The sequence below is a fragment of the Candoia aspera genome, chromosome 1, assembly GCF_035149785.1.
Source record: "Candoia aspera isolate rCanAsp1 chromosome 1, rCanAsp1.hap2, whole genome shotgun sequence".
In the NCBI taxonomy this organism is placed as follows: domain Eukaryota; kingdom Metazoa; phylum Chordata; class Lepidosauria; order Squamata; family Boidae; genus Candoia; species Candoia aspera.
Genome location: NC_086153.1, coordinates 177,175,658 through 177,202,277, shown reverse-complemented (window position 1 = coordinate 177,202,277; position 26,620 = coordinate 177,175,658). Strand labels below are relative to the sequence as shown.

General features: G+C 40.0%; 2 protein-coding genes across 4 annotated transcripts in view; one reads left to right on the top strand and one right to left on the bottom strand.

The window, feature by feature from the left end:
• Positions 1-26,620, bottom strand: part of CLK1 (CDC like kinase 1) — a 280,468-nt gene that overhangs the window by 178,427 nt on the left and 75,421 nt on the right. The window lies entirely within an intron of this gene.
• AOX1 (aldehyde oxidase 1) overlaps positions 1-26,620 on the top strand; it is a 76,924-nt gene that overhangs the window by 13,133 nt on the left and 37,171 nt on the right. Inside the window, exons 8-20 of one of the 3 annotated variants that reach the window (XM_063291864.1) lie at positions 547-566; positions 872-874; positions 3,264-3,344; positions 4,338-4,482; positions 5,373-5,465; positions 7,590-7,741; positions 8,762-8,855; positions 9,572-9,681; positions 10,162-10,346; positions 12,577-12,746; positions 14,109-14,203; positions 14,946-15,115; positions 18,793-18,907. In XM_063291864.1, the coding sequence (XP_063147934.1) occupies positions 547-566; positions 872-874; positions 3,264-3,344; positions 4,338-4,482; positions 5,373-5,465; positions 7,590-7,741; positions 8,762-8,855; positions 9,572-9,681; positions 10,162-10,346; positions 12,577-12,746; positions 14,109-14,203; positions 14,946-15,115; positions 18,793-18,907 (1,433 nt within the window). Of the gene's footprint in view, positions 1-546; positions 567-871; positions 875-1,208; positions 1,233-2,630; positions 2,663-3,263; positions 3,345-4,337; positions 4,483-5,372; positions 5,466-7,589; positions 7,742-8,761; positions 8,856-9,571; positions 9,682-10,161; positions 10,347-12,576; positions 12,747-14,108; positions 14,204-14,945; positions 15,116-18,792; positions 18,908-26,620 lie in introns of all 3 variants that reach the window. The other 2 variants (XM_063291857.1, XM_063291848.1) reach the window with 2 other exon arrangements.

Below are 26,620 nucleotides of genomic sequence, written 5' to 3'. Positions count from 1 at the left end.
ATTGAGTGACATGATTCTTGAATATCTGGTGAGCCTAACAGAGTTAAGAGCCCCAACAGTGCTCCTATATGGAACAACCCCCAAATTACTAAGCAGAAATGTAGATGACCTCTACCCTACTGCATGGAGCTCTGCAGAACTTATAGTAGGGCTACCAGATCTAGGCTGAAAAAATCCAAATGTCCACAAGTTTTTTGTATCTATTTACTGCCATTTATTGGTCATCTGGATGTTTGTAGTCCAGATCTCATAGCTCTACCTATAGATGATGTGAGAAATTAGAAATTGCCAATCTTTGCTCCAGCAGTATGTGAATCCTTTCCCTGTGGAATCAGAAGTATTCAGTGAAGCTTATTTTCACATAAATAGGCATAGGTTTGCTGTCTTAGAATCAAGAGTTGATGTACCTTCCGTACCCAATCATGCATTGCTATTTCAGAATTTGGAATAGCCTTTTTCTACTCTAAATTTAGAAGTAATATAATTTAATTTTAAATTAAATCTAATAGTATTATTATTAACAATAATCCTCTGGGCAGAGGAGACTAGGGTGCCTTACTAGTCAAGTGAAATCTCATCGTCTGGATAAGATGTATGTTGCACGGTTTTGTAATACAGTAGTTCAAGGAAACTACTTAAAGTTAAAGTCCTACATGGCATGGGTCCAGGTTACCTGAGGGATCATCTCACCCCCATTACATTGACCCATCCCACCCAATCAGGCAGACAGGTCATGTTATGGACCCCGTCTACAAGAGAATGCCGTCTGGTTGGGTCCAGGAAGAGAGCCTTCTCTGCTGTGGCCCCCACCCTGTGGAATACATTGCCCCCAGAGGTAAGGCAGGCCCCCACTCTCCTGGCCTTCCGAAAGGGAGTAAAGACCTGACTCTGCCATCTCGCCTGGGGTGGTGGGGGGTAATCAATCGTGGGGGTGGTGGGTTGAGGAGTCCCCTGGGGAATTTATGTATTTAAATTAAGATCTTTGGATTCACCATCTTGGATTTTATACTTTATATTTATATTTATATTTTTTATGAAGAATTTTGCTTTTATTGTATTTTACTCTGTACTTATTTTAATTTTAAACCACCCAGAGTTGCTCTTAATGAGATGGGCGGTGATGAAATATGAAACATAAATAAATATAAATAAAACCATTTCCAGGGATTGTCTAAACATTTTGCTGTCCAAAGCTCTTTTGTGTTGAGGCAAGTTCTGAAAAGGGTAGTGTTGTGATATGCATAACTGCTTGACAAGACTCAAATGTAATGATGTTTTAATTAAACTGCCTGGGGATTTTTCCACAGAAATTAACAAATGTTCACCACACCCTTCAATAATATTGCGGAGAATGGTCTTTCCCTAAAATCTGCATAAATATCCAAGTGTTTGTTGGTTCTGAAAGCTGATCTGGAACAAGAAAATCAAGCATGGCCAGCAGGATTCCAGTCTGTGAACAGCTTTCGCTGTTTCTTCTTTTTTAAAAAGATTAATATTCTTTGAAGAGATTAAAGAAAAAAAACTGTTCTTTAAAGTTGGCAGAGAACATTTTATACTCATAGTTAAAGAGCTCTAGCATTACTGGCACAGGATTTTATCACCATGGTTTTTTTGTTACCCAACAATCCTGATCTGAGGAATACTGAAAAAACCTCTCATTGGTCTTGTCTGCATGGCCACCCTCCCCTGCCACCTCAGAAAATACGCCAATTCCACCAGAGCCTCATTTCCACCTGCTTTCATAGTTGTTTTGCTCCTGCCTTCTACAGTAACTCTTACAGAAATTATGTAAAGTATGACTCAGGTTGGATTCAATGCTGGCTTCCGTTCAACAGGGAGGTGAGCCTGCATGACATGAGTTCAATTTATTTATTATGGTTGAAGACCAGTACAAGCAGAGTGCTCTGTGAGTATATATAAATCTATCTTAACAGATAATAAACGAAATAAAATTTAAGGAAAGTTAAAATAATTTATAAAATAACCTTACTAACATACGTGAGTGAGGTCCAGGGTGCAGTCTATATTTAAATTATAAAATAAACACTAAAATGAGGTGATAATATCTAAAATTTGAATGAGTTATAGTTACATAAAATATGTTTGGCTAGTGGGAAATTGGCCCATTAGGGTCCGGTGGATCTTCTGTGCTGCTGCACAAAACCTAGCCACGTGCACTGTAACAAAAGGCAGTTCACCTATGAGCAGCATCTGGGCATAGGCTGCATCTGAGCAATCAAGATGTCTACTAATCAGAGGTAGGATTAATCTGGTTCGAAAGTCTCCATAAAGGGAGAATGAAGAACATGTTCTGCAGTTTCCACCTCTCTGGAATCACAGGGGCAAAGTCTTTTAGCCAATGGCACTTTTTATACTTACCATCCAATGCTGCAGAGGGGAGTGCATGACATTGGGCAAGAGAGGAAGCTCTTCGATGGCTGGGTGTTTCTAGCTGTGTAAGGTAGCTGGCAGCAATGATAATATGTCTGTTGTGTACTGGATCCAGTTGGGGAAGGTGATTTAGAGTCTTCCCTGATTTTTCTTTTAAAAAATATCATAATACATGCACACTTTTTTAAAAAATGCTATCTGATATTCATAATTACATGTAGTCCTCATTTAGTGACCACAATTAGGACTGGCAACTTGGTCATTAAACAGAGTGGTAACTAAGTGAAACCACAACTGTGCTTATGATCTTACTTCAGCTTTCCTTTGCTTTACAGACCTGTGAAGGTCGTGAATAGGAGGATTGGTCATAAAGTTACTTTTTCATCACCGTTGTAACTGTGAGCAGTCACTAAACAAGGTAGTCGCTAAACAAGGCCTACCTGTACAAGGAAAATGAGATGACTTATGACTTTGGAGATAACAGCAACAGAGCAAGGAGGCAAGGGCACTCCATAGTCCCAATGATTAGAGAAGCCTTCAAGTGCTAGATGGGGCTTGATGGGGCTTGACTATAGATCACCAAGCTGGGAAATTTCATTGTTACAGAAATGACTGGCCTAATGGTAAATGGCAGAATATCATTCTCCTGGCAAGATGATCAGTGAGGTAGACCATGCACACAAGTGACCTGTGCATTCATCTGAATTTAAAGAATGATCTGAATTGGACAATCGTATATAAGTTAGTCATCTAGAACAGTTTAGCATGTTTGGCGAATCCTACCACCCCAGCCAATGACTACTCTTGTAAATTACACATCCACTTTTAATTTCTCTCTCTAAATATAACATAACATAACATTTTTTTTTTAGATACTTTCAGGCCTATGTAAACCCGAAGAATTCCATCCCAGGGATCCAACCCAGGATTATATATTTCCTCCTGAACTAATGGTAGGAGATCAGTCTTTTATCCAGGCTTGTAAAGTTCTTACAGTCTTTTACAGGATTTCCTATATTGTTTTCCATTGATTTGGGGGTGCTATAGGTGGAACTCCATGGAACAGTAGCAAATTTTTCTGATTCCAGCATTCTGCTGTTTGTAATTGCCTCCGTTCAGTGCTTTCTGTTTTTTATGCCATCTTTTTTGGCAAGCACTTTCCCCATGTTCCCAAATTATGTTTTTTCAATCACTAATAACTAGCAACATTGTATGGTTAGTTGTTGAAAGTGATTTTAAGTCTGTAGAACTTTTAGTGCAGTATTTATCCCATTTTTTTTTCTCTTTAACCGTGAGTGGGACAGAAGGAGTTAGCAGGTGGGACATTCAAGACTGACTTTTTTCTTTAAAAAAATGTGGGGAATATTTGTCATTGAGCAGCCACACAACTGCACATTGAAAATGACCAATTTTTATTTTTAAATCTCTGTCCCAGCTGCAGAAGTACACATGAATTTTATCAAAAGAAAACATAACCTAAAGCTGCAGTTTAAATGGAATGCAGACTGAAACTAAAAATTCATTGGTTTGAGCTGTCAGTGCAAAGTAACAAATGTCCAGGATTGTGTAGTTATTTATCTCCCTTTTTTAAAGCAAACCTGAAAGTCCCACACAATCTGCCACTTGTCCTGTAAAATAATTGCACAAGTAGTTTATGTGGTGCTCATGCAAAAGAAATGTGGCTTTTCTGATGCCACCTATTTCTCCCGCAGTAAGAGCTGTGAATATGAATGAATGCTACTAGACTGAGTTATACATACAATAGATACTGCTGTGTCCATTAATCCATGCCCACCAAGCAGCAACTCATTTGGAAATGTAGTGGCTGCAGAAGAGCTGCAGAAGCAGTAGGTGCTGTGCGGGAGATTCTGCCTGAGTAAGAAGAACACTAATTGAGTGGCACCAACAGTATGTACAGTCTCCATCAATGTTGCTTTTCCTCACAGAGAATGGCTGAAGAGAACAGAGGAAAAACTCTGGTTTTCAGTGGAAAAAGGACAACATGGATTTCTCCTGCATCTCTACAAGAACTTCTCCAGCTGAAAGCCACCCACCCACAAGCACCTCTTGTTATAGGAAATACATGTGTAGGTGAGCAGACCAAACCCGACATGTCACATGATCAGCCGTGAGGGAATGTGGCATGATACTGTATAAGAAGCGTAAAGGAAACTACTGACTGCATTCAGTGAGAAGAAGCTGCTGGCTGGGCACCCATCCTTTGTGTACACATATACATGGATGGTACAGATACAGAAACACCGTTGTAGTAATAGAAAATAGAAGTTGGTGCGTTGAGCTGTTCACTGATGATACAACCATCACAGACTACCTTTCCTGAAGAGAATTTACCAGGAACAGACTTACCCAGGCAGTAGAATGAAGTAACAGAATGGGTCATACCACTATAGGGAGCAAGGATGGAATGTAGCTTGAGGATGCTTTGTTTATAAAACCAACCATCCCCAATCTCCCTGACACAGAAAACTGGCATGCTGATAAAAGTTTCCAACAGTTGTGCTTTTTCCTTTTTTTACTACAGAAACATGAGTTTTTCTGCCCTTTTTTATTGGAAGGGGATAATTAAAAATGTGATTCCCCTACTTCATCAGAAGTAAATTAGCATGAAAGCAATCTATCTCATGGCTCCACTTAAGTTGAATAGTCCTCCTCTAGCCATCTGCAATAGCACTCAGAGGTATGATGAAGTAGGCATGATGGTGGCAGTCGTGTTTTCAAGCCCAGCAGTACAAAAGAACAGCTGGAATGGTTCCAGGCTTATCGTATACTTGCATACTCACTATTTCTTCCTCAGAAGGCTATATGTCCATATATGTTACTTCTGGTTGTCTCCAGAACTCATTCCAGGTTCATTTGGCAGCTGCTCTGCACGGCAAACATTTACATAGGTTGCTTCTGCTGCCCAACTCTTAGTTTTGCCTTCTGTTTCTGGCATCTGATTCTAATTTTCTCCCCATTAGGACTTGATAGGAAACTTCTGGATGTTTATTATCCCCTTTTCCTCCATCCTATAAGGGTTCCAGAGCTGCATCTCATCAATACTGGAAACAACGGTACGTCTCTGTTGTGGGATAAATGCCCACTTTAAACAAGGGACCAAAGCGATTGGAGAAAGATGCAATGAAGTATACTTTTTACAGATAGTCCTTGTTTAGCGACCACAATTGGGACTGACAACTCAGTTGTTAAGTGAAGCAGTTGTTAAGTGAAATTGTGACTATACTTATGACCTTACTTCAGCTTTCCTTTGCTTTATAGACCTGCAAAGGTCATAAATGCAAGGATTGGTTGTAAAGTTACTTTTGCATCACCTTTATAACTGTGAATGGTGGTTAAACAAGGCAGTTGCTAAACGATGACTAGCTGTATTGGCATGCACAAACTACAATGATCAGTGAGCTCCTCGCCAAAGAACTGCAGAAGAGTTCTGAACAAAGCAAGGTTCAGAATGTACAAGTAGTACATTCTGAATCTTGCATTCTGTACATTGCTTAATGATAATTCATTCAGTGACCATTCAAAGTTATGGTGGTGCTGAACAAATGGTACTTATGCCTGGTCCCCAAAGTTGTGGCCGTTGCAGCGCCCCTGCGGTCACATGATCAAAATTCAGGCACTTGGCAGCCCGCCCACACTTACAACCGCAGGGGCACTTCAACTCCCCCCACCTGCTTATCTCCACCCCATCTTTGTCCTTTTGGCAACTGTGCACAGTGGCACTCCTTGGTGATGGTGATGACACCAGCAGCACTGGAGCTAAAGTAGAGGCCTGGGGCCTTCAGCGGTCTGTCATCTGCTGCTACCCCCAGGCCTCTACTTCAGCCCCAGTGCTGCTGGCACTGCGAAGGAGTGCTGCCTCAAGCCCCATGCCATGGCCAGTTACCCCAGCACTGCAGTGCAAAGCTGCAGCTGCCCCAGCCATCCTGCGTGCCCCACCTGACCTTCGCTGTCTTCTTCCTCCTGCTGCTGACAAGGTGCGCCCAGCCTGGCCCTATGCAAGGCAGTTGCTGACTGCACCAGGCCTGCTTCCCAAGGCTGGGACGCCCTTCTCTATCACATGCACATTTATCCAAATGGCGCATGGCCTTCTCACAAGCTTTCGGAAGGCTTCTGAGGCTTTCTGAAAGCTCATGAGAAGGCTGTGCACCATTTGGAGAATGGGATTGCCATCGCTAAGTGATGTGGTCACATGACATTGCGTTTTACAACCACATTGCTTAGTGACGGCAATCCCTGTCCCAATTGCAGTCATAATTTGAGGACTACCTGTATCTACATAAGAAAGATAAAGAAAATATTGTAATCACAACGTGAGCCTTACCGCTGAATGTCTTTGATAAAAGATTGAGAGTAACCTTACTATGTAGCCCTGCGTTCCTTCACACTATAAGATTCTATCCTGTTCGAGACCATCAACATGTTCTGTAAACAATAACATTTATTATACCTATGTACTTCCTTCTTTCACACTATTCCATTTATGCTCTAAAGAAAGAGAGTTGTCTGGTTTCTGTTATCTGTTTTCACTATCAGGTCACGGTGCTAGCTTTATTTCAATGTTTAATTTTACTACAGTTCTGCTTTAAAGCTTGAAAAAGCTATTTTTAAAATAATAAAGCACATCAATTAAGAATAAAATGAATTAAACAACCACACTCAGTTGTAGCATAGAAACCTTTGTGGCAACAATAGTGGATCAATGTTTTGGGTCTTCAGTCAGCTATAAACTTTCCTGAGGAACTGACAAAAATAATATGGATGCAATGAATGCATCAAACAATCAGATTGTGGACTTCAAGGAGAAAGATATTAATAGGTTTTCTTAATCATGTTTAACCATAACTGACTGTGATTAGATTGTAGTCATTGTGTTATAGCAGTTGCATGCCCACATAAACATCATTTTCTCTCATATACCCTTTTTGGCAGATTAGTCTTTATTGTTATTCCAACAATATAATGGCAGCACATCACATCATGAATATGGCTGCTAGCTGAGACTGCAGTCATCTCTCTCTCTCCCTCTCTCTCTCTCAATCTCTCTCTCTCTCTCTGAAAATGGGTACCATTGAGTTCAGTTGGCCTTACTTCTTTGTACAGAATTGCACTGTTATTGTTACTGTTATTGTTTCTAATATTCCCGGTAACCAAATTCTCTGAACATTCTTTGGTTTCAGGCATACTGATAGGCGCAGCAACCTGCCTTGCCCAGTTGAGAGACTTCCTATTAAACATCATCTCAGAGCTCCCAATGGAGAAGACCAAGATTTACCGTACCCTCTTGAAGCAGCTGAGAACATTGGCTGGAGAACAGATCAGGAATCTGGCTGTACGTTTTCTACGTGATTTTCTTTCCCAAAATGCAAATTACTTCATCTCCTTAGCTCCACATGTCTCCACAAATTGTTCCAGAGCCTATCATTATCTTCAGAGAATACAAGAGCAGGATTCACCTATTTCTAGCATGGGCTCCTTTCTGCCTGCCTAAGGGTCAAAGGGTGGCAGGCCAATTGTGAGAGGAAGAACATCTATCTAACATCCTTCCACAACCTATGGAGGAAAATCCACTAGCAACAAAGTACCCATCCCCAGATTAAATGCAGAAGTTGTTCTGATATCTAACTCAGAAGCTTACAAGTCTATCTATTGGCCCCGACCAAGAAATCCCAACCTAGCAGTTGAGATTCTAATGGTAATTTTTTTTACAAATCTCTTCTTTTAAGAGTTAAATGGGAACTCTTGAGTGAGTCATTGATACTAAGCTACACAAGCCAATTCAGTATTCACTAGATATAAGACTGTAACTATTCCTAACCTCAAATGACAAAACGTGCATTGTGACATCACAATACAATATCTGCCCTTTTGTAGTTGCATTGCAATGTTGCATGGAAATATATAAGGGATGGAAACTCCATTATGGCAAAGATGTCATTACTTCCCCCAGCAGCCTCCCCCTACAAACATCTGTATGCAAGAGAATGTCACAAAGCATTCACTTAAAAAAAATAGTGGGAAAAGTTACGACCTGAATAAAAAATAATCTAGACTGTAGAGATGAGTTAGTTTTTATTGAATATGTTTCACAACAAGATGTTGGTTGCAGTAATTTTCAGCTATAATTCAGGATACATTTACATTAGCAGATCCCGCTGAATTCAGTGGGTTTGCTTCTGAATACAGATGTACAAGACTTCACAGCCAACATTTGAAAATTGCTGTTATTATTGAACAAGGCTATTTCACTAACGTGATACACTATGCACGAAAAAGACCACTACTTTCTGATCATTGTGTTTCAAATCTGTACAGAGATGTGGACAGGAAGCAAATAAACCTTATTCTTTAGTCTTTAGGAGGACACATTGTAAGCAGAGGATCGACCTGGGATTTGAACCCTGTCCTGGCAGCTGGAAAAGCTATTCTCCATCTGGCATCAGAAGGTAAATACAAAGCCTCTTGAGATTTTACATTTATGCAGCATGTGAACTAGACTGCCTAATCTTGTGCACCCCACCTGTGCTGAGCCAATAGCCATACTAGCTGTGAATTCTGAAGTTAGTCCCAGTACAACTAGACGGCATCAGATATATGGGAAGGCTGGTATATTCTTACAAGATTATGAGGAAATGTTACAACTACAGATATAATGAGTGTTACTAGTAAAATCTCACATTTTAAATGCTAGAAATAAATTAAAGTATGCTTGATTGGGCTCAGATGCTGCAAACAGCAGCAATTCCTAAACAGAAGGGAAGGGAAGACTTTGCATTTAAGAAATGTACTTGACTCTTAAAACCTTGAAATCTTCCCTTTATCTCATCAATTGATGTAATATTCCCCTCACTAGTAGGACGGACTGTAGGACAATGACCAAACTGCATAACATATGGTTAAATAATAAACAAATTTTGCCCAAAGAATCTCCATTCCTGCAGGCATATACAGTAGGTTGGATATTAGAGAAATAGGGGTACAGTGCCAGTAGGAATCAGAAATCACAGCCTACAAATCTGGAAAGATTAGAATAATTCATTGCCAGCAGTCTTCCAATAAATGTTTCTCTTGGGTATATCAGTATTTTTCTCTTTTGTGTATGGTAGGTAAGGCCTCTGTCTGACAGAGCACCCTCTCTAAAAAGTGTTATTTCCTCCATCAGATGGTACACGAGAGATTCCATTGAATGATGAATTCCTTGAACGAATACCACAAGCAGACCTTTTAGGAAATGAAGTCATTGTCTCTGTTTTTATTCCATTCTCAGAGGAAGTAAGTCCATGCATTTTTCTCCACTCTCTGATCATGCAGCCTGTGGAAAGATGGGCAGGCACAATATGGGGAACGAATGTTTTGCATTATGGTACCCTTTGTCTAGTCCACAATGAGATTTTTCTCTGTTCTCTTTCCTCTATACTAGCATATTTGACCCAAAAGTTTTGGAAAACTGTTCCTCCCATTATTCAGAGTAGAAGTTGAGACTGTACAAGGTTTGGATGGAGGAGAAATTTGGTGGGGGGGATTAAACAAACATTACTCATAGGATTGTAATATTAGTAGTTTGGTTCAATCTTCTGGTGACAGTTTCTTCTTCTTTAAAAGCATGAATAATGCCATATGTTCCTTGGTTCTTACTGTTTCTCTCATAGGCAGATGTTTTCAGGATAAGCATTTTTTCACATGTGAACTAAAGGATGGACAGCTCTTCAGTGTGTAGGAGAAATAATCAGATTTCTTTCTTCTTTCTGCCAGAATGAATTTGTGTCAGCCTTCCGACAGGCAGATCGTAGAAGAAATGCACTGTCGGTGATAAATTCTGCAATGAAAGTCCTTTTCCAACCAGGCACAGATATCATTCAGGACCTGGCTATTTTATATGGAGGCATTGATTGTACAACTGTGAGTGCAAGAAATTCCTGCCAGAAGCTCATTGGAAGGTATGTGTCAATGGTCCTATTTAGCATTATATAGATCACTCAAACAACATAGGATAATGAAATTCTGATTAAGGACCATCTAATATCATGCAAAAAAATGTTCATTCCCCAGTGGGATGGCCCCTTGCTTTCTTCCTTCTGAACTCCCTATGTGTTCCCCTAAGTTTCTCCCAAGGGTTCTTCAACTTTTCTGGGCAGATTTGAGGGGCTGCAGGAGGAAAGTGAATTTGTACATCCAACAATTTCTGTAATGTTAGACAGTACTGAATATAATGCATGGGTCTACAAGTTGTAGTATGAATACTTCTTTATTTAAAAAGAAGAAGAAGAAGGTGGATTGCTGTGTTGCTGTTTCAAAATGGCTTCTTAATATTTAGAAAAGTTCTTCTTTAAAATATTGTTGCTGAACTGAATTGAGAGAAATGAGAATTTCAACTTGTATATGAACCTGAGCTGAGAGATAAAAGGTACAGTACATCTGTTTTCTTGTTTTTTAAATAGCCAGGTTTCTGGGAAAGATTTCTTTTAAATGTTATCTTGACCACAGATCACAGGGCTATATGTTATATAATTCAGTCCACTGAGCTGAGGCAATATCTTCCAGACTCAAAAACTAACTATTAGATGAGTGAAATATCCTGATACTCTGTAAAGATATAAGGCCGGTGTCCTCTCTCCTAGGATTCAGGAAAGCTTTGAAAACCTGGCTTTGGTCCCAGACCTGGGGTTGATGTTTATGACTGAAACAATCCCCTGTTTTGTTTTGTTGATGCTGTTGTTTATCAGATTATTTTAGTCTGTCTGATTTTATGTTTTTAGCTGTTTTTATCTTTTTTCTAGTTTTGTACACCACTCAGAGTCTGGAATTGGGTATATTTATTTATATTTATTGGCCACCCAACTCCAGACTCTGACCAATAAATGTATAATAATAATAATAATAATAATAATAATAAATCAAAAATTCCTGGCCATACTCTCCAATGACATGTTCTGTCACATGTAGTTGAGATAAATTAAAATCCCAAGTTCCATTAAGGCAGGAATGAGCAATTTGAACCTGCAGGGCTGTATGTTGATCAGTCCCCTTTTTCAGCCTTCAGAGCCCCCACCAATGATTTCAGAAAAGTGAGAGCAGAATGCATTGTCATTTTGATATGAGTAACTCATAGAAGATCTAGGGTAAGCCCTAGAATAGGCACGTCAGAATTTATCAAAACAAAGAGGAATAAAAGGCAAAATCACCCCATTACCCAGCAATGCTCGTATGTGTGATGTGGCTGAACCCACTTTGCAGTCCTCAGTCCCACACAAAACATCAAGTATAGGTTTTGGCCCTCAAAAGTTTGTCCCTAGTTGCAGTGTGGGAATGCTGTAGCTAAAGCTAGCACCCTGGAGAGTTCCTAAACACTGCAAATTTGAAGACTTCTTAAAGGAGTTGAAGCACTGCACCAAAATCAAGAAGCCCAAATGGAGCCTTCAGATGATCTTGCACTCTTCCTAGTGGCTAGCTCCTCCTCTGGTGAGAGAGGCCAGATTGGTCAAGGAGTCCTATCTTGCTTTAAGAGCCACTAATAGGTGGATGCATTTAGGGTTGCAGTCTCAGGTGGAATACAGTTTGGGTAAGCAGACTTCTGCTCATGAAATTGGACTTCCTCTTGCTCCCTCACACAATGCTTTGAAGCTCCTGTGCATTTCCCAAATCTGTTCCAGAAGACTCTCCAGATCAATTTTGGAGGGGTGGAGCAGCTACAAGTAAGACAAAATCACACCCTCCACTTCAGGGAATGCAAACAGTTTCTGTTCAAAGAAACATATACTTGGTCTTCATCCTAGTTCTACTGAGAAAATATATATACACATACATGCTCAAGAAGTCATTTGCTTGAAATCTCCACTGTTAATACACCAGAAATCCATTTTTATCCCTTCACTGACATACTAACTAGACATTTCCATAGAAGGACAATGTCATATTACTAACTTTATGTATGCTAATAATTATCCCTAAATAAAAGTACAGAATAAGCCCTGGATTCTTGAAAGGTTTCTTGTGTAAATCTTGAATTTGTCATTGTAATATGCAATAGTACCACTACAGCTGCCAACCTATGCTGTAAGCAGTGATGTTCCAGTGCATGTATTTGGAATGGCTTATCACTGCTCACCCAAATTTTTCCTCTACTTTGCTCATCTAAGCATGCTTGGCTATATGACTTTTTTCCTCCAGAAATTGGAATGAGCAGATGCTGGATGAAGCTTGCAAGCTAATTCTTGAAGAAATCACACTCTCTCCCTCAGCACCAGGTGGAAAAGTAGAATACAGACGAACTCTGCTTATCAGTTTCTTTTTCCGATTCTATCTGGGAGTACTACAAGACTTAAAAGACATGGTAAATAATAGACCTTCTGCATACCCAAACCTTCACCTTGTTTTTCCAAAGCCATCTGGTTGGGAAAGTTGCTCTGTGTAGATCACTGACATCAAGAACTGTGTGAGCTGGTAGCCTGGGACTGACTGCTGTCAGGTCCAGGTCATGGAAGTTACTTATTTCCCATTGTGAGCAAGCTCAGTAATAGGTGTGTGCTAGGATTGCCATCTTTTCCACCAGACTTTCTTGTTGTAATATTAAAACCAGATGGCCCTGCCTGTGATGGCAGGTGATCAGATTAGCTTCTTCTTCATAAAATAATCAGTGTTTATCAAACATCAAAATGTATCAATAATTTGATAAAACAGCCTTTTCTATATAGTAGGAAAGCAATCTCAATGGTATATATTGGATGGAATACAGGTGATGATGTAAATAGCCATAATGGCTAAGGATAGAAATGTTACCAATAAACATTTCACTTCATCAGTGAAAATTTACACAGAAAAGTTTAGGACTACTATGGTGATACAGAAAACTGTCACTCTGCTGCCATCTAGTCATCTAAATTTGAACAGCCCAGATATGGTAATCCTAGGAAGCTTACACCAAAGACAACTGGGTAATTTAGACCTACGTTTCAGTGAATGCTATGCTTTCTGATAGTAATTACTCACCATGCTTGTACATACAGTATGTTGAGATCAGGTTAGCATACATGTATGACCTTATTGTACTTTACTTTATGAGAATAAGCCTAGATTCTCACAAGCGTGTTCATCTGTCCTTCGACTCCAGTTTTCTACTCCAAAACACATCTACGTAAAACATAATCTGTTAGGAAGTATTTTGCTAACACGATTAATTGAATGGAACTAGATTGGAATAAACCTGATCTGTGATTGATGGATTCTTTTAGGTTGCATTAATTTTTTTAGCCAATGCAGTTTCCCAGAGTCTTAAGTGCCACTAGTTTAAAGTCATGATATTCTGCTGTAATACATTTGGAAGCTTTTCTGATTTTGCACTATTGTCTGATTGCAGGCAGAATGTGGTTAATTTTAACTTTGGATACAAGCTAATTTTACATCATACTTTATGACATGAGGTTGTAACAACTCATTCCGGTTTAGGGTTTAGACTTGCTTAATGCTAAAATTGGTGAATCTAAAATGTAAGTGGACACTTCCAATGTTCTTCTTGTTGCTACACTGCAAATAAAAGAGGACTGTGTGAACCCAGAATAAATAGACTAAGCTCATTCTTATAATGCTAAACTGTTAATGTTGCAATGGAATATAGCAATGCTCTTTTGACCCTGGACTGTTCCCTAGCAAAATCATTTTTGAAATGTTGGTATAATATATTAAATGAGTTCCTAACTTCCTACAGTTTCCATCCAAGTATCCTGACTTACCGAAAGAATATGTGAGTGCTTTAGGCGAGTTCTGCGATACACCACCACAGGGCAGACAGATATACCAGGTCAGTGAGGTCAATTTTAAAGGAAGTTATGTGTAGATAAAAATGATAAATTTTTCTAAATGGTCTACAAATATCTCATCAGATAATAGAAATTATTCTGCAAATATGGGAAGAGGACATTTGTGACCTGGCTTTAGTTGCCATTAGTAATAATCACACACCTAATTCTTGAGGGTGAGGGCATTTTATTTTGCACTAGGAATCTGAACTTTCTGTTGTTACCAGGAACATTCTCCAAGTTATGTACATAATAGTCAGACGATATACGATGTAGGTGCGCAATGAGGTGCTTGAAGGTGACAGTGCTCCTGCAAACACACATCGATGCCCATCAAGTTATCTGCCTTACTTAGTTCTATTTTTTAAAAAATTCAATTTTAAAAATGAATGGGATATAAGTATACTGCAAAACAAAGTGCAGTTCTGGTCATAACCTGCATTTACAGCAATGCTTCTCAGCCCCACATAGATCCCAGAGGCATTCTTAGAAAAAAAAATGTGGTGAGCCTATAGCCCAGTGCTCTTCTGTTATAAGGGGGTTTTGTGAGTGGCCATGTTCTCTATAGTAACCATTTTGTGAGAGTGCCATTATGTTCTCACTAGTTTAGATGTGTTTGCTGGTTCACAAAGATGAGGAACTCTGAAACAAGCAGAAATTTAACCTTTTTCTCAGGGAAAAAGATGGAAAGGAATTTATGAATGTCATTTCCCAATTGTTTCAATACTTTCTACTATGTGACAGGATGTAGATCCTCAACAGCCTCCTTGTGACCCTGTGGGACGTCCCATCAAGAACGAGTCTGGAATTAAGCATGCCACTGGTGAAGCTGTCTATGTTGATGACATGGAACCAGCAGATAGAGAGCTCTACATGGCAGTGGTAACCAGCACACGAGCCCATGCCAAAATTCTGTAAGTAACATGAAAGAAGAGGCATGAAAAATGTGTGCCAGGGGCCATATTTCCACAGGTTCAGAACTCACTTTAAATCTGTTTTGACATTCTATGTTGAATTTTTTGCATTCAGCTGTGGTCAGGGCCAAGAGTGAAGAAGTGGTGATAAATGAAAAGTAAATGAAAAAAGGGATGCTCAGGACCCAATTCTTTAAAATAAGAGCAGAATACAATTTGCAGGCACTGGATCTTCTTGTTCACATATCCATCTCACAAGAAGTCCATTCTTAATCTTTATGGGTTTCCTTCTCTTTTCTTTCCTTCCAATGTTTATTTATTTTATTTCATAATTAGTTTTACAAAAAAGATACACAAAAAGAAAAAGAAAAAAGAAAAAAAATACATACAGAATAATAAGAAACGATAAGAAATTAAACATAGAAAAAAAGGAAAAGAAATGTTACAAAATCTCTAAACATATTGCATATTTGAAGTATATTCAGCAGTATAGAAGTTCCTCATTTTAAAAGAAAAAGAACACTATAAAGTAAAATATATGATAAAATCTATGCCAAACACATTGAGTCATTTTTATTTGTACATAGAAGTGTGAGAGCCAGTTTGGTGTAGTGGTTAAAGGAGCAGGTTGGAGATTCTGAGTTCTGCCTTTGACACAAATCCAGCTGGGTGACTTTAGGCCAGTTGCTCTCTCTCAGATCTAGGAAGAAGGCAATGGCAAACCACTTCCAAAAATATTGCCAAGAAGATTGCAGGGACTAGTTCAAGCAGTCATCAGGAGTCATGACTGACTCAAAGGCAAACACACACACATATATACTGTATATAAAACAGATAAAAGTACCTTTTTTGAAACAGATGGACTACATATTTTATTTATTTAGCCAATTTATATGGCCGCCCACTGCAACAACAGGCCATGTACAAAGGTTAAAAAGCCAATGGTAAATAACAGTAAATAATAGTAATGCAACAGTAATCCATATAACCAAAGTCCAGAGTTCAAAACAAGCATTCCTTATTTGCCAAAGTAACAATACATCAGCCAACCAATCAACTAACAGAACTAATTAACATCTTGGCCCAGATGCCTGGGAGAACAGCCAGGTTTTAAGTGCCTCACAAAAGACTAAAGGAGTGGAGGTCATCTGAATCTCCAGAAGGATGCTGTTCTTCTCTGCAACAGAGAAGATATGAATCCTGTGTCTGAGAAGTTGAAATTGCCTAGTAATGGGGACCAGGAACATTCCCTCCTTACCAGATCTGGTGGGGCAAGCAGAAACAATTGGAGACAGGCAGTCATGCAAATAGCCTGGCCCTCTTTCCGGAATCCAGTCCTTAAATATTGGAAATAATGCTACTTTTTGAAATTCTCAAAATAACTAACAATACGCCATGCCTGTTAAAACCTTAATTTCTCAAAGGCAGATTCCAAAGTTTTGGGACATGATTTAACATAAGTTTAACATCTTTAACATTAAAAAAAAATCCTAATAAATCTATACATTAAAATATTGTCCCAGAAAGATGCCAATGACTCATAAGAAGAAATGATATGAATGATATGATATGAATCAGTGATCCCTCAAGTTTTTTACATCACCAACAAAGAAAATCTGACATTTATCCTTTTCAATACATTCTTTGGGGCATTCAATAAACTCAAAATCAAATATTTTCATGGATCAATTTTAACCTTAAATCCAATTAAACTAATTTAACATTCTTTAAAACATGCAACAGTTGATGCTCCATTATTGGATATTCCAGTTTTTTAGTCCTTAAATTGTAAATGTCAATAATGTCAACTTCAAAATGTTTTTTTTTTAATTTTGATACAAATATGATGTGGGTTTAGTTTCAGTTATTGACTCCATCAGTTTAGAAATCTTTAATGGCCTGTTTTCCCATATAAATCTCCTCAATAACGTATCTATCTAAGAAAATATTTATTTGGGATTAATCTTGGAATCTGTCTTAAAACATAAGTCAGTTGTGAGCTGATACTCATTTTAATATCTTTAATTTTACCCCACCCGCTTAAGGATTTTAAGTTCATTTCTTAATATTCAAGGCAAGCTTCTCCAGAACTTTTAACATATATGTTTTCATGTAGTTAGAAATATTTTTTTGGATATAAAGTCCTAGATACTTAATATATTCTATAGACATTACAAAAGCCGCATCTTTACATTGTTCTATTGATATATCAGATTGAAAAATAAGTTCAAAAAAGTAAAAAAAGATACCCTAATTAATCATTTTTCATCAATTGAATTGTCTCTAATGACTCTTGAAGTGACAAGGGCACTTTCAAAATATTAGTGGTAATGGCTGAATGTTAATCTGCCTCAAAAATTATCATATTGAACAACCTTTTCATCAAGTTTATATAATGACATATAAAATTGAAAGAAGTGTTTATTGACAGATTCAGGGCCCATAAATCTCTCACCATCATCTGTTACTATTTCAACAATATTCTGTTGGTTCTTTTGCTTCAATATGCCATGTTTGTCACCTGATTCCCAATAGTATCAATTCTCCTCTATATTGGTTGAGGGGACAGAGCTTGAAGTGAGCCCAGCCTACCTAGTTATTTTAAAAGTTTGGTCAAGCTATTATATTGCAACATCAGTATTCAACCTTTCATTAAGTAAAAAAAATTGTATACAGATACAATTACATTTCACTTTTGGTTTAATTTTTTTGTTAATTAAATACACACACAAAATTGACTATAGACTATAGCTGACTCCAAATCATAGGGTTTTCTTGTTGTTTGTGTCTTTGTCTTTTGGGGGACTAAATGCTGAACCACAAAAAGTCACAGTGACATCATGTGTCGGGTTACATTTTGGAATACAGCCTGTTCCTTTTGAGGAAGGGAAGCACAAGGCTGCTCCAAATTCATTCTCCAAAAGTACTTTGCAGGTGCTGGATCTTGAAAGCTGTTTTGCTTTTCCAGTGCCTGCAAAGGTGAACGGAAGCATGAAGGTAGGCTCTGGGGACGATACGTTGTACTTCATTCATGCCCCATGCTCTCCAAAGCACCTCAGGGTAGTCAATTCCCAAGCAGAGCACAGCCCTAGGAAGCACCTCTTTTGGGTTAGAAGTGCATTCCTGTTGGAAGGAAGCTTGGAATTTTCTCAAAATTTGGGTAGTTGATAAAATGATTCAGAAAGTTTTAACAGTTTCAGTGTAGATATTGGGCTTCTTCTAAGTGGACATTAGTTTAATTTAGGGCTAATTAAACAATATATCCTGTTCTAGTTTTTGACTTTATATAACAGTAACCACATGAGATGGATCAGGACTAGCACACATAGGAAGAGAGGAATGTATGTTCTCCTCCAACTGTTTTTTTTTCAAACTATATCTTTGTTGCATGGGTGTGGTATTTTGATTACTTCTTCCCTTTGAACAACAGACTCGGTCTGAATTAGGCAACTGTTTACTTATAGTTAATTAAGTCGAATCAGAAACTGGAGCAGGAAGACAATTTGTAGATTGTCTAGTTTAGTCTTAAATCACCTGGAATCATAGCTAAAGAAAAGTATGTATTTTTGTCATTGATGTTTTGCTTTAGGTCATAAAATAAGTATGTACATTTGAGAATTCTTCTAATCACTTCCTTGGACTGAGCTAAGTGGGACATATTGCTTCTTTTTTTCCAGAGCCATTGATGTATCAGAAGCCATGAAAGAACCAGGTGTGATTGATGTAGTAACAGCTAGCGATATTCCAGGGAAAAATGGTGATGGCAGAGAGGAAGTGTTTGCTGAAGATGAGGTAATTCTTGGTTTTGACATTTTATTTCTATGTAACAGTGGAGCTTTATGCTCCACTAATGCCAAGATTAGTTGGTATAGGAGTTTCTTCTTATTCTAGTGTTTCTTTGCCCAAGATGTAGATTTACAATTATCCTACTTGCCCAATCACTTTTAGAATAATGGAAGTTATTGACTTTGGTGGAACAAACTAACACATCAAACAAGGGGAAATAACTATTGATTTGAGCACTTCCCACTATAGGAACTCTTTGATGTAACAGTCAAAGGTTTCCACACAACACTTCATAAGAAGACTAGGGGTGCACAAGATTTATGGGGAAGGGGAGAGAAAAATCTGTTCTATCAGCAGGGTCAGTTCAGAGATGGACAGACATAACTTAGATGCTATCTAAAGAACAAACAACTTAGTTTTTGACAACATTTAAATACTCAAAATGATTTTCAATATCTGGACTAGGTTCTGTGAGAGTTATGATTTTAAGGCCTAATTTTAGAAACTCACAGCACAAGCCACGATGGATATACAAAGTTCTTTATTAGGTCTTTCTCTCAGGCTGTCAAAGCCACAACTGGCTCCACTTCCTCCTGCCTCCCTCCTTAAGCATCCCGCCTTTTCTTTGTCCCACCCCTTCCTCTGCGTTTACAGCTTGTGTGATGGTGGCTTCGCAGTCTTTCAGTTGTGAGTGGGGTTGTTGCTAGCTGCTCTCTTCTCATCCCTCGTCCCTCCATTATTTCTCTTCTCTCTTTCATTCCCCTTGATTTGTAAGGTTAGAGTACCCAGTCGCAATTAGCTATTGCTGCTGGGTTCTCCGATCTTACAGGTTCACACTGATAATATAACATGAGGGAACAAGGATGCCCATTATTATAATATTTTTAAATACATGTTATTAAGTTTCAAGACAAAGATAAAAGCTACAAAAAACAAAAAAACTACAAAAAAGAAAAAAGAACTAAAAAGGGGTGAAAACACAAGAGAAATTTTTTTTTCAACATTACAAAAAGATGTGACTTCCAACTTTTAACAGCAAGGACATACAACAATTTTCCATAATCAATTTATATTAAACCAAAATCACATTATTTCTAAAAATAATTCCACTTTAGCATATTATAAATATCACTAAGTACGATTACTCCCTCCCCTTATATTAAAATTAAAAAAAAATCATATAAACCTCCTAAACAACTTCCCCCCACAAAAGATAACACTTATTTAATTATTCCCTTCCTACCACTATTCTATACATTTCTGTCTACTATAATAAAAATCAAACTAAAAGCACATAAATTGTCTCCCATTATACTTAATAATGCAGCATTTTTTTCTGTTTAGTCATGCCAGCCACTTGACCATGGAAGTGTCTATGGACAAACGCTGGCTCTTTGGCTTTGAAACGGAGATGAGCACCGCCCCCTAGAGTCAGACACGACTGGACCTAATGTCAAGGGAAACCTTTACCTTTACCTTTAATCTTAATAAACCCAAAAAAGAAAAACAATTAAAAGTAACCTTAAATCAAATCCTTAAAACCATCCAAATGAACATTTTTATACCAGCTTGGCCTAGTAGTTAAGGCAACAGGCTAGAAACCATGAGACCATGAGTTCTAGTTCCACCTTAGGCATGAAAGCTGGCTGGGTGACTTTGGGCCAGTCACTCTCTCTCAGCTCAACTCACCTCACAGGGTTGCTGTTGTGGGGAAAATAGGAGGAGGAAGGAGTATTTGGTATGTTCACCACCTTGAGTTATTTATAAAAATAATAAAGGCAGGATAGAAAATAAAATACATGAATAAATAAATAATCTTAATCCAAATCCTTAAAAACAAATAACATCAGCCAAACCCTAAAAGCAATCCAGATAAATATTCTTAAACCTTTATCCCACTTCAAAGTAAACCAGAGCATTTACATATCCCCACAATATGCACAGAGCTTTTCTCTTGAAAGAATCAAACAGCCCAACTGCCCTGCTCAAAAATTCCAACTTCTCTTCAGAAAACCTCCCATACATAATGACCCCTTCTTTTTCATGGCATTTCAGTTTCACTTATTGCTTGCGGATCCCTCCCTCCCTTAAATTTCTCCAACTCCACTATCTAATCTTCATCCAGCATCTCAATAGAAATTCCAATCTCACTCTTAAAAGAAACATTTCTATCACTATTGAGTTCCTCAGTTTCATCCACTACATCCCCAACCAGATTACATATTTTAGACCTCATATTTTCCACAATGTCCTGGATGTCTTATATAAAGGCTTGGTAGGAGTCAGAAAAAATCTGTTTGAAATCGATCATACATGTCTCACACTGTAGATTATGGCGCCCCCTATGAGCTTAACCAGCGAAAGTTGAAGATAAGGAAAAGTTCCGGAGTGTATTTACACAAGCGAGAGTGAGATAAGCAGACAGTTCCCAAGGGAAAGTAGAAACAGAAAGCTGAAGGTTCAAATCAGCCAATTCAACATGGTGTTGTTGTTTATTCGTTTAGTTGCTTCCGACTCTTCGTGACTTCATGGACCAGCCCACGCCAGAGCTTCCTGTCGGTCGTCAACACCCCCAGCTCCCCCAGGGATGAGTCTGTCACCTCTAGAATATCATCCATCCATCTTGCCCTTGGTCGGCCCCTCTTCCTTTTGCCTTCCACTCTCCCTAGCATCAGCATCTTCTCCAGGGTGTCCTGTCTTCTCATTATGTGGCCAAAGTATTTCAGTTTGGCCTTTAATATCATTCCCTCAAGTGAGCAGTCTGGCTTTATTTCCTGGAGGATGGACTGGTTTGATCTTCTTGCAGTCCAAGGCACTCTCAGAATTTTCCTCCAACACCACAGTTCAAAAGCATCGATCTTCCTTCGCTCAGCCTTCCTTATGGTCCAGCTCTCGCAGCCATATGTTACTACAGGGAACACCATTGCTTTAACTATGCGGACCTTTGTTGTCAGTGTGATGTCTCTGCTCTTAACTATTTTATTGAGATTGGTCATTGCTCTTCTCCCAAGGATTAAGCGTCTTCTGATTTCCTGACTGCAGTCAGCATCTGCAGTAATCTTTGCACCTAGGAATACAAAGTCTTTCACTGCTTCTACATTTTCTCCCTCTATTTGCCAGTTATCAATCAAGCTGGTTGCCATAATCTTGGTTTTTTTGAGGTTTAGCTGCAAACCAGCTTTTGCACTTTCTTCTTTCACCTTCATCATAAGGCTCCTCAGTTCCTCTTCACTTTCAGCCATCAAAGTGGTATCATCTGCATATCTGAGATTGTTAATGTTTCTTCCAGAGATTTTAACTCCAGCCTTGGATTCCTCAAGGCCAGCTTGTCGCATGATGTGTTCTGCATACAAGTTGAATAGGTAGGGTGAGAGTATACAGCCCTGCCGTACTCCTTTCCCAATCTTAAACCAGTCCGTTGTTCCGTGGTCTGTTCTTACTGTTGCTACTTGGTCGTTATACAGATTCTTCAGGAGGCATACAGACCTTGCCACAATTTGTTATGGTCCACACAGTCAAAGGCTTTAGAATAGTCAATAAAACAGAAATAGATGTTTTTCTGAAACTCCCTGGCTTTTTCCATTATCCAGCAGATATTGGCAATTTGATCCCTAGTTCCTCTGCCTTTTCTAAACCCAGCTTGTACATCTGGCAATTCTCGCTCCATGAACTGCTGAAGTCTACCTTGAAGGATCTTGAGCATTACCTTACTGGCATGCGAAATGAGTGCCACTGTTCGATAGTTTGAACATTCTTTAGTGTTTCCCTTTTTTGGTATGGGGATATAAGTTGATTTTTTCCAATCTGATGGCCATTCTTGTGTTTTCCAAATTTGCTGGCATATAGCATGCATTACCTTGACAGCATCATCTTGCAAGATTTTGAACAGTTCAGCTGGGATGCCGTCGTCTTCTGCTGCCTTGTTATTAGCAATGCTTCTTAAGGCCCACTCAACCTCACTATTCAGGATGTCTGGCTCTAGCTCACTGACCACACCGTCAAAGCTATCCCCGATATTGTTATCCTTCCTATACAGGTCTTCTGTATATTCTTGCCACCTTTTCTTGATCTCTTCTTCTTCTGTTAGGTCCTTGCCATCTTTGTTTTTGATCATACGCATTTTTGCCTGGAATTTACCTCCAATGTTTCTAATTTTCCGGAAGAGGTCTCTCGTCCTTCCTATTCTATTGTCTTCTTCCACTTCCGCGCATTGCTTGTTTAAAAATAATTCCTTATCTCTTCTGGCTAACCTCTGGAATTTTGCATTTAATTGGGCATATCTCCCCCTATCACTGTTGCCTTTTGCTTTCCTTCTTTCTTGGGCTACTTCTAGTGTCTCAGCAGACAGCCATTTTGCCTTCTTGGTTTTCTCTTTCTTTGGGATGTATTTTGTTGCCGCCTCCTGAACAATGCTGCCAACTTCTGTCCAGAGTTCTTCCAGGACCCTATCTACTAAGTCCAGTCCCTTAAATCTATTCTTCACCTCCACTGCATATTCCTTAGGAATATTAGTGAGCTCATATCTCGCTGATCTGTGGGTCTTCCCTAATCTCTTTAGTCTGATCCTAAATTGTGCAAGAAGAAGTTCGTGATCGGAACTACAGTCAGCTCCAGGCCTTGTTTTTACCGACTGTACAGATGTCCGCCACCTTTGGCTGCAAAGGATGTAGTCAATCTGATTTTGGTGTTGTCCATCTGGTGAAGTCCATGTATAAAGCCGTCTCTTCGGTTGTTGGAAGAGAGTGTTTGTTATGCAGAGTGAATTGTCTTGGCAAAATTCTATCAGCCTATGTCCTGCTTCATTTTGTTCTCCCAGGCCATACTTACCTGTAATTCCAGGTGTCATTTGACTGCCCACCTTAGCATTCCAGTCTCCTGTGATGAAAATAACATCTCTTTTAGGCGTGTTGTCCAGTAGGTGCTGCAGATCCTCATAGAACTGCTCTACTTCAGCTTCTTCAGCATTTGTGGTTGGGGCGTATATTTGGATCACTGTGATGTTAGATGGCTTGCCCTGAATTTGAATTGAGATCATTCTGTCGGTTTTTGGGTTGTATCCAAGCACTGCTTTAGCCACTTTACTATTAATTATGAAGGCTACTCCATTTCTTCTGTGGTCCTCTTGTCCACAGTAGTAGATCTGGTGGTCATTTGATGTGAAGTGGCCCATTCCAGTCCATTTCAGTTCACTGACGCCCAGAATGTCTATCTTTAATCTTGACATCTCACCAATAACCACATCCAATTTGCCCTGGCTCATAGATCTTACATTCCAGGTTCCAATGGTGTGTTGATCCTCAGAACATCGGATTCGCCGTTAACCACCAGCACCCTCGGCTGCTGGCCATCCTTTTGGCTTTGAGCTAGCTGCGTCATCACGTCTGGGGCTAGTTGAACTCATCCTCTGTTCCTCCCCAGTAGCATTTTGACCATCTTCCGACCTGGGGGTCTCATCTTCCGATGGTATACCGACATATCTCTGGTTGTACTGATCCATTTAGTTTTCACGGCAAGAATACTGGGGTGGGTTGCCATTACCTTCCCCAGGGATCGCATTTAGTCTGACCTCTCTGTCATGACCTTCCCGTCTTGGGTGGCCCTTCACGGTTTAGCTCATGGCATCATTGAGGTGCTCAAGCTCTAGCACCACGACAAGGTAACGATCTGTCATGTTCCACGTTTCAATGATCTGTATACATCGTAATGGTTCACATGTCAAACCTTTTCTGCTTACTGTATTCACGTTACTTCATGCTGGGTGTTTTTCCATTCCTGCCCTCCTCTTTGTTTCCCAACACTGGAATGTATGTTTGGGTTTGCAAGCCTGTTCAAGGTTACTTTCCCAGGCGCGTGTAACGGTTGCTTGCACCTGGGAGGGGGTGCTGGTTGTCATGCTGGATGTCATGCATTCGGGGTGGGACTGGTTTGAACGCAAGGCTCTTAAGTTTGTATTTGGCGCGCTTTTGCTCATTCTCAGCTTTCTCTGTATTTGCATACTATTTGTCCTGATTACCAGGAAACACACTGAGGCGAGGACTTGGTCTCTAATATTTATTAGTAGTACTTAACAAGAATCCTAACAAACTGAGAAAGCGTGGGAAAACCCAGCCATATAAACCCCAAAGGTTAAGGCGGTCCCGATCTGTGTCTCTTTGAATGGCTGAACAGTTCCTCAGTGCTACGCATGCGCTTGACAGTCTGGGTGAGAGCCCCCTGCTCGCCATCCTTACTCATGACACTATTCCTTTAATAAATCAGTTATCTTTAAGCCCGAGCTTGTGAGACTGAGTATTTGGGATTAGGCAACCATTACATAAAGCTGAGAATCATTTCAATCATCTTCCGCTAGCCCCATCCAAACGTTGGATAAGAGGGAGCGCTAGCGATGACCGACCAACAGCTTCGCGTGAGTGAAGGGAGCGAGGAAGAGCAGGATTTGACAAGGACCCGGCCCGCTCTAACTTCGAGAGCGCAAAGAGCAGCACGTCGAGAAATGCGGGAAGTTCAATTAGAGGAGTTGCTGCTATCTATGCAGGAGAGCCTCAGGAGTGAACACAAATCCGTAGTGGAAAGGGCACCGGGGAGGGGGTCCCCACAACTATCCTGGGAGCCCGAAATCCCCTTGTCACCGAGGGTGGTGGTAACCAACCAACCGGTGGAAGAGCCGGTCACTCCTGCTCGTATAAAAGCAATCGAGGACAAAATGAATCTGATAGTGACAATCCTAAAGGATCTCCCCAGGGGTGCAGAGCCAACTCAGGAGGATTGGGAGGAAGAGCCGTCACAGCTGGCTTACCCAAGACACAGCACCCTACCCCCCAGGGGAAGGAGCAGGACTCGAGCGTCCCGCCAGGGGGGGGGACGAGAGCCAAGACTGCCCAGAGATCGGCCACCCCTGGGGGCTCAGCGTACATTGACGTTTACGGAGCCGCCACAGCCAGCCGAGCCGGTAAGAAACTTCCCACCGTTTGGGGTGAAGTTTGATGGGGATCCCACTACACTCTCCTTCTTTATTACTAATGCTAAGCATTACATGGAGGATTGGGGGTGAAGCTTTCGTTCGGAACATGGCAAAATCAATTTTATTGCCAACAAACTGAGAGGGAGGGCAGCTGATTGGTATGTGCAACTGTGCCAAACCGAGGCAACCGAGTTAGAGGACTTCGATGACTTTCTGTGGGCACTTAAACAACACTTCGAAGACCCTTTAGCCCAAGAGACAGCAAAAAACGCCCTGAGAAAACTCTATCAAGGGTCCCTCTCCGTGGCAAACTATGCGCTTGAATTTAAAGCCTTATCAGGGAAGGTGGAAGATTGGTCCGAGCCAACTTTAATTGAGATGTTCAAGCAAGGCTAGAACCAGAAATCCTCCGTTGGGCGCTGGGACGAGATGACCCTAAAACATTATACGGATGGATTCAGTTGGTGGGCAGCGTGGAAAACGCCCTGCAGACCTATGCCCATACTAAAGAACTTAGACAATCCCGAATGGCCAGAGGAGCGCGGATGACTGGACTTGCCAGCCGCCCCAAACCAAAAACCTGGGAAGAGGAAAAGGAACGACGGTTTTCCAAAGGTCAATGCCTGAGATGTGGAAAAGAAGGGCATCGCGCCACTTCGTGCCCCAGACGTCGTCCAGAGGAACGACAGGCGAAACCTTCAGTGAAGCCGTCTGCCCCGCCACGGAAAATGAAAGCTGCCATCGCGGAGCTAGACCCA